This window comes from Micropterus dolomieu, linkage group LG06 (assembly GCF_021292245.1).
Source record: "Micropterus dolomieu isolate WLL.071019.BEF.003 ecotype Adirondacks linkage group LG06, ASM2129224v1, whole genome shotgun sequence".
In the NCBI taxonomy this organism is placed as follows: domain Eukaryota; kingdom Metazoa; phylum Chordata; class Actinopteri; order Centrarchiformes; family Centrarchidae; genus Micropterus; species Micropterus dolomieu.
In genome coordinates, this window is record NC_060155.1 from 9,547,149 (window position 1) to 9,558,524 (window position 11,376).

At 42.1% G+C, this 11,376-nt stretch overlaps 1 protein-coding gene across 6 annotated transcripts in view; it reads left to right on the top strand.

Moving 5' to 3' along the window:
• LOC123971939 (dynein axonemal heavy chain 8-like) overlaps window positions 1-8,290 on the top strand; it is a 45,455-nt gene extending 37,165 nt beyond the window's left edge. For 4 of the 6 annotated variants that reach the window (XM_046051042.1, XM_046051041.1, XM_046051045.1 and 1 more), the window contains 24 exons: window positions 192-407; window positions 719-856; window positions 959-1,086; window positions 1,224-1,395; window positions 1,491-1,646; window positions 1,743-1,898; window positions 1,984-2,166; window positions 2,445-2,550; window positions 2,653-2,905; window positions 3,013-3,203; window positions 3,294-3,415; window positions 3,497-3,612; window positions 3,763-3,965; window positions 4,636-4,709; window positions 4,815-4,967; window positions 5,075-5,230; window positions 5,349-5,465; window positions 5,555-5,656; window positions 5,762-5,922; window positions 6,042-6,198; window positions 6,281-6,433; window positions 6,653-6,842; window positions 6,965-7,086; window positions 7,935-8,290. In XM_046051042.1, coding sequence (XP_045906998.1) covers window positions 192-407; window positions 719-856; window positions 959-1,086; window positions 1,224-1,395; window positions 1,491-1,646; window positions 1,743-1,898; window positions 1,984-2,166; window positions 2,445-2,550; window positions 2,653-2,905; window positions 3,013-3,203; window positions 3,294-3,415; window positions 3,497-3,612; window positions 3,763-3,965; window positions 4,636-4,709; window positions 4,815-4,967; window positions 5,075-5,230; window positions 5,349-5,465; window positions 5,555-5,656; window positions 5,762-5,922; window positions 6,042-6,198; window positions 6,281-6,433; window positions 6,653-6,842; window positions 6,965-7,086; window positions 7,935-8,222 — 3,813 coding nt within the window. In that variant the 3' untranslated portion in view covers window positions 8,223-8,290. Of the gene's footprint in view, window positions 1-191; window positions 408-718; window positions 857-958; window positions 1,087-1,223; window positions 1,396-1,490; window positions 1,647-1,742; window positions 1,899-1,983; window positions 2,167-2,444; window positions 2,551-2,630; window positions 2,906-3,012; window positions 3,204-3,293; window positions 3,416-3,496; window positions 3,613-3,762; window positions 3,966-4,635; window positions 4,710-4,814; window positions 4,968-5,074; window positions 5,231-5,348; window positions 5,466-5,554; window positions 5,657-5,761; window positions 5,923-6,041; window positions 6,199-6,280; window positions 6,434-6,652; window positions 6,843-6,964; window positions 7,087-7,934 lie in introns of those variants that run through there. The other 2 variants (XM_046051044.1, XM_046051047.1) reach the window with 2 other exon arrangements.
• Window positions 8,291-11,376: the final 3,086 nt, after the last annotated feature.

The following is an 11,376-nucleotide window of genomic DNA, read 5'->3' on the forward strand; positions in this document are numbered from 1 at the left end:
TAGTAATAACACACTCAAAATAATCAACATTGTAACTATTGTATTGTTACTTGTGGATCCCTTTTTGTAAAAATGTTCTTTTCTACTCATCCAAAGAAGGTTAAAGTCAAGAGCAACTGGACTTTAACCTTCTTTGGATAACTATGACCTGGATGACTGAGAACCTTCACAGACATTCTTTTCTACTCTAGCTTATTGGTTCCACTGGTTTTATGACGTCCCTCCAGCAGTTCCAAAATGACAAAATTAATGAGGAAGCAGTAGAACTTCTGCAGCCGTACTTTGACATGGAGGATTACACAATGGAAAATGCCAAGAAAGTGTGTGGTAATGTAGCTGGTCTGCTAGCATGGACCCGGGCTATGGCCGCGTTCTTTGCCATTAACAAAGAAGTGCTGCCTCTCAAGGTAAAGTTAATCTTCATCATTGCAGCCAATCATTTTTTCCAATATAGATCTGGCATAGCTGACTATTAAAGTAAAAAAAATCAAAGCTTTAAACCTGTTTTAGGATGTACACATTCATTTTAGGTGAATATTGTGGGAATTGTACCTTACAGCTCATATACTGGATTATATTTAAAAAGAGACATTGTAGACAGATGCGTTAATATTATAATGATGGTACAAATGCTACTACATCCTACACGTGTTGTATTATACTTTGATTTTGCTGTGAACCTTGTGGTTTGGTGAACTTCAGTGTCCTTTGTGTCCAGGCTAACCTGGCCATTCAGGAAATCCGACTAAGAGTGGCTAATAATGAGCTAGGCAAGGCTGAGGCTCAGCTGGCCGAGAAGCAAGCAGAGTTTGACAAAGTCAAGGCCAAATGTGATGCTGCTATGAAAGAGAAGCAGGTGCGTTTCAAGCCTGTAAAACATTTTTGATATTGCATTTACTAAGCTAGAAATTGGAATTGAAATTGTGGGTCACTTAAAATATCAATATCGTTTTTTCAGGACTTGTTAGATGATGCTGAGATGTGTAGGAATAAAATGCAGGCTGCATCTGCACTTATTGATGGACTTAGTGGAGAGAAAATTCGCTGGATAGAGCAAAGCAAAGAATTTAAATCACAGATCAACAGGTAGGTTGCAGAGAAAACTGAATTTAGCATTGAAAGAAGTGACGCATACAACTTTAGGGACATATATTATTTATATAATTGGGATTGACTTTTTTAAGCGTTTAAATGAGGTCATTTGCTTCTATACTTCTTGTCAGACTTGTGGGAGACGTGCTCCAGCTCACTGGTTTCTTGTCTTACTGTGGGCCATTCAACCAGAGTTTCCGTGAAATGTTATTGAAGGACATCTGGGAGGCAGAGCTCAGGAGGCATAAAATTCCTTTTACAGAAAACCTCAACCTCATTTCTGCATTAGTGGACCCTCCCACCGTAAGAACAACACAAACGCAATTTTAATTTGACCTCACTGCTAGCTGCACACGAACTTATTCATATGAACACATTTACACCTGTTTATGTTTCAGATAAGTGACTGGAACCTTCAAGGACTCCCAGGAGATGACTTGTCCGTGCAGAATGGCATCATCGTCACAAAAGCAACAAGATATCCCCTCCTCATCGATCCCCAGACTCAGGGAAAGGCCTGGATTAAAAGAAAAGAAAAGAATAATGCACTCCAAGTACATAGAGAAATTCAGTGGAGTTGTGCCATTTTCCCACATATTAGTTGTTTGGGTAACAGATGGTATGGAAGCAATCTGTGATCTCTCTTTCAGGTGACATCACTCAACCACAAGTTCTTTCGCTCTCATCTGGAAGACTGTCTTTCCTTGGGATGCCCACTGCTTATTGAAGATGTATGTGAGGAGCTGGACCCTGCCCTTGACAATGTCCTTGAGAAAAACTTCATTAAATCTGGGACTAGTTTGAAGGTAATCAGCTGTAATACCCACTTGAATTGAACAATACAACTGTAAAATGTGTCCTCTCCTAAATTCCTGAATTTGTTTTGTATAGGTTAAAGTGGGAGACAAAGAGATAAACGTGATGGATGGCTTCCAGCTTTATATAACCACCAAACTGCCTAATCCAGCATACACCCCAGAAGTCAGTGCAAAGACATCCATCATTGATTTCACTGTTAACATGAAGGGCCTGGAGAACCAGCTACTTGGTCGCGTCATCCTCAGAGAGAAATATGCAAGTGTCTGTTATTTCCATGTTGTACCATACAGATTTTCCTCACGTGGATTTTGTATTAGTGGTAAATAATATAACATGAACTGGTGAAAACGTCAAGTATCACTTGGCAGCCTCCCAACAAGTTAGTTGTGTCAGTGTAGCTGAATCAATGTTTCCTGTTATACAGTATTACCTTGTTATAAGAGTACTGACCACATAATATTGGTCATGCTTTGGACTGCATGGGAATTTCAATTGCTCTAATAAGTTGAGAGTTATTTTAATTCTTTTAACAGGAACTGGAGGCAGAAAGATTGAAGTTAATTGAGGATGTAACTGCCAATAAGAGAAAGATGCAGGAGTTGGAAGACAACTTGCTGTACAAACTCAGCAGCACAAAAGGTACAACAGTTACTGGTGTAGATTAAGGGCAGTTTCTTCTAATCCATACTTGTGATGTTTTATATATTTCTAAAAATAAGAAAAATGTTTGTGGGATTAAAGGTTCTTTGGTTGATGATGACTCCATGATCGGCATTCTGAGTACAACTAAGCAAACTGCTGCTGAAGTTAGTGCAAAGCTCAGTATTGCAGCAGACGCAGAGTTGAAAATCAATATAGCTCAAGCAGAATATCGTCCCGTTGCCTCCCGAGGAAGCATCCTCTACTTCCTCATCACAGAGATGAGCATGGTCAATGTGATGTACCAGACCTCCCTGGGTCAGTTCCTCAAACTCTTTGACCTGTCACTAGCAAGGTATGGTTTCATCAAAACTGGCTTAAGAAATATGTCTGAATAATCATGGTGTTTGTTTTGAGGATGGAGCATGTGGCTGTAACAGCCTTTACTATTGTTACTATCAGGTCTAAGAAGTCCTCGAAAACTCAGAAGCGGATTGCAAACATCATTGAATATCTAACCTATGAGGTGTTCAGATACACTGTAAGAGGCCTGTATGAAAATCACAAGTTCATCTTCACACTCTTGCTGGCCCTCAAGATTGACTTACAGAATAACAAAATAGACCGTAACAAATTTCAGATCCTTATTAAAGGTAAGATAATCATCACTGCAATTAAAATCTAATGCATCTTTTGGTTATAGCATCGTGTAAAATGATAACTTATTTAGAATATGCAAATAGGTGGCGCAGCTCTTGACCTGAAGACCTGCCCCCCAAAGCCATTCAGTTGGATCCTGGATATGGTATGGCTACATTTGGTGGAACTCAGCAAATTGCCACAGTTCACTAACATCATAACCCAGGTGAGCTTAAGTTCCATCGATCATACATATGAATTCTCTATAAAAGTCCTTACAAGTTGTTGCTATTGACGTATTTTGTAGGTGTCTCAAAATGGGAAATCCTGGAAAGCATGGGTCAATCTTGATGCTCCAGAGGAAGGTGTCATTCCTGATGTATATAACTCCCTTGATGTCTTCCATAAACTTTTGCTAATAAGGTTGGAACTTGCTGCCAGTTGTGTTGCCTATGTGTTCAAATACACACTATGATATTAAATAGACCCCGCGACCCTGTACGCAGGATAAGCGGTTGACGATGGATGGATGGATATTAAATAGAATATTTATACAAGCAATTTCTCTCACAGGTCTTGGTGCCCTGACCGTACCTTGTCTCAGGCCATAAAGTATGTAGGAGATTCCATGGACATGAGATTTGCTGAGCCTGTCATCTTGGACCTTCACAGCACATGGGAGGAGAGTGACCCTTGCACCCCTCTGATTTGCTTCCTTTCTATGGGCTCAGATCCCACCGACCAAATTGAAGCACTTGCTAAGAAACTTCAACTTGGTGAGCTTTACTGCCCTATTAAATTTACAACTTTTACAGTCTTTACATCTACAATAATAATTTTATTTATAATTTATAAAAAATCGAAAATCAATATGTGGTTGTCAGTGCTGATATTGTGGTGGGCCGCCACAAATAAATCAATACATGGGAAAGACTGCAAGGCTTTGTACACGATTAGCATATTTAAAATCAAATATTTGTTTTACTGGAAGCCAATGAGGGGAGGCAAGAACTGGGGGGATGTGGGACCTACCTATTTGTGAACAGCCTCGCTTCAGGCTAAAGTGGACTGAATGTTCTAAATAAGAAAGTTCAAGTGAAAACAAAGATTTTTGGCAGCAGGCTTGATGTTGCTAGCAAGGGGGCCAATAAAGTAAGTTACCTCCTTAGTGAAACCATCAGGCCGTTCATGAGGACCTCCACTTTATCAGAATTTAGAAAATTTTTAACAGAAGCTTGGCAGTCATGAAGGGGGTTAAGGATATTAAGGTTATTAGGTTTAGCCGAGAAGTACAGTTGCCTGTCATCGGCATAGTATGAGAACAGACGCCACTGGAGAAGATTAAGCAGATGACCCAGTGGAAGCATATGTAATGAAAACAAAATAGCATGACAAGTCTTACATGTGCTGTATGTCAAGAACTCACTACATTGTTGTTTCTTATAGAATGCAGAGCTATATCCATGGGGCAAGGTCAAGAGGTGCATGCCAGGAAGCTTGTTCAGACATCGATGGCAAAGGTGTGCATTTTATGTTAATTAAGTAGTACATTGTATGAATGAGTACTTTCAAAGTGGTGGCTGGCCATTTCATCTGAACTGTGGCCTCTATCTGGATGTGTATAGGGAGGCTGGGTCCTTCTGCAAAATTGCCACCTGGGCCTAGAATTTATGGATGAGTTGCTTGAAACTATCACAACAGCAGAGACCATGCATGACACTTTCAGGGTGTGGATCACCACGGAACCACACAACCAGTTCTCTATCACACTCCTACAGGTGACACTTAAACAAAGCTTTTATGTCAGGTGGTATGATATATTACTTAATGTATTTCTTAATTTCCTGATATGTAAAATCATAGAGAGATTATTTCTCACCTTTAGTCTTCTATCAAGTTTACCAATGATCCACCCCAGGGAGTGCGTGCTGGCTTGAAACGAACATTTGCAGGAATTTCACAGAACCAGTTGGAAGTCAGCAACCTGCCAATGTGGAAGCCTTTACTGTACAGTGTGGCCTTTCTCCACACTGCTGTGCAGGTACTGTCCATTCCAAATTCACAGATGAGATAGAGGAGCATATTTACTGGAGCCAATAAAGAAATTTTATAGGCTTTATGTTATATGTAATAGTGTGTTTTATTGGTTCTTTTTTTAGGAACGACGCAAATTTGGACCATTGGGTTGGAACATACCGTACGAGTTCAACTCTGCTGATTTTACTGCAAGTGTTGAATTTGTTGAGAGACACTTAGATGATTGTGGCCCCAAAAAGGTGAGGATTCTGCAACAGCGGTCTAACTTTAAAGATTTACTATACTATCATCTTCCCTCGCATTTCATTTTGTGCTTTTTTCCCCATAGGATGTCTCATGGGTAACTGTGCGATACATGCTAGCTGAGGTGCAGTACGGAGGAAGGGTTACAGACGATTATGACAAACGCCTACTCAAGTGTTTCGCTCGTGTAATAAGCCCATTTCTGTGTTCATTCATATATTATTTAATAATATAATAATATATTTCAATTTAATTTTGTACAATATATGACAATTGGTGTTTTTAATTGCAGGTGTGGTTCAGTAAAAAGATGTTTGATCCATCATTTTGCTTCTACGTGGGCTACAAAATTCCAGTGTGCAAGACAGTTGAGGAGTACATGGAATACATTCAGAGCTTGCCTGTTGTGGATTCACCCCAAGCTTTGGGGCTGCATCCTAATGCTGACATCACGTAAGGAAACATTATCCTTAAACTATCACTGAAATGAATACTGTGCCTATAATGTGTGATTTTATAATGAGTAATATTATTACTCATAGCATTCATGCTCTGTGTTCATTGTTGACTAGGTATCAGACGAACACGTCTGCTGAAGTGCTGGACACAATCACAGATATCCAGCCCAAGGAAAGCGGAGGGGGATCAGGAGCGACTCGGGAGTCTATTGTTTATAACATGGCCGGGGACATGTTGGAGAAACTGCCTCCTAATTATGTGCCACATGAGGTCCGTCTGTTTATTCAGTAGGGTTTAATTCACTAATTCTTTCACCAACTAAATTCTAATCTCTGCCACTTTGTATGTTAAGGTCAAAACCAGGCTATTGAAGATGGGAGCTCTGAACCCAATGAACATTTTCTTACGCCAGGAGGTGGATCGAATGCAAAAGATCATCAGTGCGGTGCGCTCTAGTCTGACAGACCTGAAGCTGGCCATCGACGGTACTATCATAATGAGCGAGGTCAGATTACCCATTTATCCTATTACTCACGCTAAAACACTAGCTCTTTTGTTTTTTTCTTAAAATACTAACTTCAGTACATGTTTGTGATTAAAATCTAAACAATTACATAATGAATTTTGATTTTTTGTTAAATGTAAAGTGCAAAAATCTCTTTTTAGTCCTTGAAAACGCAAAATATTGAAGCTGTGAAACTACTGATCTGTGTTTGATTCATAGAACCTCCGTGATGCCCTGGACAATATTTTTGATGCCCGTGTGCCAAACCTGTGGAGGAAAATCTCCTGGGAGTCATCCACACTGGGCTTTTGGTTCACAGAGCTTCTGGAGAGAAATAAACAGTTCCACAGCTGGGTGTTTGAGGGGAGACCCAAAACGTTTTGGATGACAGGTTTCTTCAACCCACAGGGTGAGAAACAGGTTTTTGTCGAGTGGCAATAATAAATTTGTCGTACACCAATAAATAGTATGTAGTTTTAAAATAAATCAATAATGTTTTAGTTGTTTAATATATTAATATGATGTTCACAGGATTCCTGACAGCTATGAGACAAGAAGTAACAAGAGCAAACAAAGGTTGGGCTCTTGACACAGTCACCCTGACTAACAAAGTACTGAAGCAGGCAAAGGAGGAGATTACAGCCTTACCCACAGTGAGTCAAACCAACTAATAACAAAAAATCAGCTTAGACTTACATTCATGATAAACTTGGTCAGACATTGTACAACAGTATTTTCTGCTCATGTTAAATGCATGACAGTTGACCTTCGTTAAGCTAGCCATTCACAGCGCAGTATAGGACTCACTCTAACTGAGGTCCGTCACTTTCATGGCTGCGCTCCATTGACCCGTATGCAAGGGGAGTCGTTTTCTAGCTTTATTTTGCTGTATTTTTCCAAGATATGGTCAAACGCTGTTCCTAGGGCACTTGTAATATTTACAGTTGTTACCCAGAGAGCTTGAGAGGACAAGTACGATTTATTCCCTTTACAAAACCTAAAACCAATCCAGAAAAATGTAGGCTGTGGATTGTTCCTAATGTAATGTTAGTTAGCTAATGCTACTTAACTTACTACTGAATAGAACGTTATAAAACCCTACTGCTTTAGCTTTTTAATGATTGTAATAGTGAATGGAGACCTACCCAGCTTTACAGGAACAATGTTGATCATTAATATAGTTTTACTTTGTCTCTATCATTAGATGATGCAGAGGTTCACTTTTACTCTGATCCATAGGCTTTAGCTTTTGTCTTTATTTGTTTCAGAACAGTTTGACAGCCTGAATACAACCTTCAAATGTATAATGCAAACCTTTGTCTCCTTTGAGAATGCTTTTTAGTTTTTCGAAAAATTACACAATATTTCTCCAGTGATAAATACGACAGGTCTGACAGTTTGTCAGACTTAACTAAGGGGGCGTGGCTTAGCAAATGGTCAATTGGTGTTTATTCTTAAGGGAACATGCATTATTCTGTCACTGACTGCCTTTCCTCAACAGGAGGGAGTTTATGTTTATGGTCTTTACCTGGATGGTGCCAGCTGGGACAGGAAGAACACCAATCTCATCGAGTCTGCACCCAAAGTGTTGTTCACACCCTTGCCTGTCATCCACATGTTTGCCATCAACTCCACTGCCCCGGTGGATCCTAAGCTTTACCTCTGTCCCATCTACAAGAAACCAAGGCGCACTGACCTGAATTACATCACAGCAGTGGTATTACCTACCATTGAGCCACCAGACCACTGGATCTTGCGTGGGGTTGCCCTGCTATGTGACATCACTTAAAAATAGCAGATGTCTGAAATAATATGTAATATTGCTTAAAAGGAAAATAAATATTCCTTTTTAATGTCCGTCATTCTTCAAATGCCTGTCAAGAGGTATACTTAAGATAGTAGTTATATTGCTATGTTGCAGTGTATTACACAAAAATGCAAATACCATTTAAAGTGGATGTCAACTAATTGACAAATCTATCAAAGGCATCACAGTGAGGTAATGGACTCAAAGCACGACTGAAGGCGGCTCACAAAAATGAACAGTTTATTGAACAAACTCCAAAAAACTCAGGCAGAAGTACAAAATCTCAAGGCAGAAGTCATAGTTACAAAACGGAGAGCTAAGGTCAAAAACCATAGACTATTTAAGAAATGGATGTAGTCAACATGACATCACCCGTTGGTTTGTGGACCGCAGTTTTGAAGCCTCGAGTTTGGCCGATAGGGCACCACCATGTTGAGTTTTTGCAACCAGCAGCACCGGACGTGACCATATTTGGACGAGACGTGACCATATTTGGACGAGACTGTTGAGCTCACGGCCGTGTGCGGAGCTACCTAGCTTGCTAAACTTGGTGCATCTAATTCACGGAAACTGTCATTTTAACAGGGCTTATAACTTTGTCTAGCGAACAAAAATAAATGGTCTCACCAGGGGAAGTGAACAGCCAACTCCTAAGCTTTTTTAACGGCGCTGGTTAAACTTACACAGTGCCAAGGGTCGAGTCGCCTCTATCCCGATTGATTGAGGTTGCCATGGTAATGTCAATCATAGATAATCCTGCCCTGAAACATACTGTGCTTTATGGTCTATTTTAAAATAAATGGGACCATTATTTACTAACAGAAGGCCTTCCAGAACTTGGAAATAAATTGCGGGCCCCGGTCTGACACGAGATCTTGGGGAAGTAAGTGCAACCTGAACACATGGGATAACATAATTTCTGCCCTCTCTTTGGCAGACAGGAGTTTAGCCAGCGGAATGAAATGTACCATCTTGGAGAATCTGTCAACAGGATGGTTGTGTAACCTTCAGTGGAGGGAAGCCCCGTAACTAAGTCCAGGAAGATGTCAGACCAGGGGCTAGATGGAACAAGGAGGGGCCTGAGGAGTCCAGCTGGTGGTTGACGGGGCACCTTGCTTTGTGCATACGCAGGACAGGCCGCAACGCATTTTCTCACCCCTATGTCCATGGAAGGCCACCAAAACCGCTTTTTAATTGCGAATAAAGTTCTTTTGACTCCGGGGTGACAGTTGAGAGGAGAGGCATGCGCCCAGTGGATAACCTGGGCCCTTAATTCAGAAGGCACAAACAGACGGTTAGGTGGGCAGCCTACTGGGGCGGGTAGACCAGCGTTGGCCAGCCTGACCCGGTCCTCCACCTCCCAAGAGACTGCTCCCACCACACACGAGGAAGGCAGGATAGTCTTCTGGGACTTAGGGGCAGAGTCAACATCAAACCAGCGGGACAGAGCATCTGCCTTAACATTCTTAGATCCAGAGCGATATGACAGCATGAAGTTAAAATGACCAAAGAAAAGGGCCTACCTGGCTTGCCGAGAATTCAGTCGTTTAGCAGTGCGCAAATACTCTTGTGGTTCTTGTGAGCTGTCCATACCAAGAATGGCTACATAGCCCCTTCCAGCCAGTGTCTCCACTCTTCCAACACCGCTTTGATGGCCAGCAGCTCACGGTTAACAACATCATGATTCCTTTCTGCAGGAGACAACTTGCAAGACATACAGTGAGGAAAATAAGTATTTGAACACCCTGCTATTTTGCAAGTTCTCCCACTTAGAAGTCATGGAGGGGTCTGAAATTGTCATCGTAGGTGCAGGTCCACTGTGAGAGACATAATCTAAAGAAAAAAAATCCAGAAATCACAGTGTATGATTTTTTAACTATTTATTTGTATGATACATCTGATCACCACTGTACAAGATTATGAATTTCCTCCTGATATGAAGTCTCATCGTTGTTTGGAATCTGGTCAAAGATGGTGGTGTCATCAGGATGCAGTCGTGGGTGTACAGCGTGAACAGGAGGGGGGCTGGCAGCTGGGGGGCTCTGGTGTTGAGCATTAGAGTAAAGGAGGTGTGTCCACCAATCCGAACTGACTGGGTTCTGTTTGTGAGGAAGTCCAATATCCAGTTGCAGAGTGTTGTATTTAAACCCAGAGGGCTGAGTTTGCTGATCAGTTTCATGGGGAGATTGAATGCTGAGCTAAAATCCACAAACAGCATTCTGATGTAGGTGTTTTTGTCAAGGTGTGTGAGGGCTGTGGAGGCCAGTGGAGATGGCACCCTCTGTGGATCTGTTGATTCTGAATGCAAACTGGTGAGGATCCAGGCTGGCTGGGATGTTCTTTATGTGCTAAAGAACCAGTTTCTCAAAGCACTTCATCTGTTATGGGATTGCGTAGTGTGTGGACAGAGGCCCCAAATGCAGCACTGAGGGAAAAAGGGTGAGAGGGACTGGAAGGAGAGGAGGACGTCGGGGAAGCACAGGTACGGGGAACCAAGGAGACAGGGGGCCAGGGAGCCGGGGAAGCAAGGAGAGGCGGGGGAACAGGGAGGACGCCGTGAGGGAAGTCCAAGGAGGAGTGGGCCAGTGGATGAGCCCAGCCGAACGGAGGACGAGGGTGAGTGTACCTGGGAGGGAAACAGACAGAGAGACAAGGTTAGGGAAGACAGCGACAAGGCACAAGGTAAATGTGAAAAAACAAGAAACATGAAAGCCTGAACGTGGGGGGGGGCACCGGGTATGGAGCAACGACTATCAAGCCAGGATGGTGTGGAGAACCGGTGTTGAAATACAGGCAGGCATGAGGTGATTACTGGCAGGTGTGGCAGGCTGACGAGGTGGCTGATGAGATGCAGGTGCAGGTAGTTGGCTGGGCTCAGGAGCAGAGGGAGAGAGAGAGCACACAGGGGAGAAAACACAGGGAGGCAGGCAGAGAACAGAAAACCAAGGAAAAAGCAGAAAAACTGATAAAAAGGAGAAAAAACCAGGACACTCACCGTCAGCCGGGCTGCCACCACAACATCATCAGAATGGGGGTGAGTGCCACAGGGCAGTAATCGTTCAGACAAGACACTGTAGACTTTTTAGTTACAGGAATGATGGTGGCCGTAACAACGTCAACTAGCTTATTGGCACAG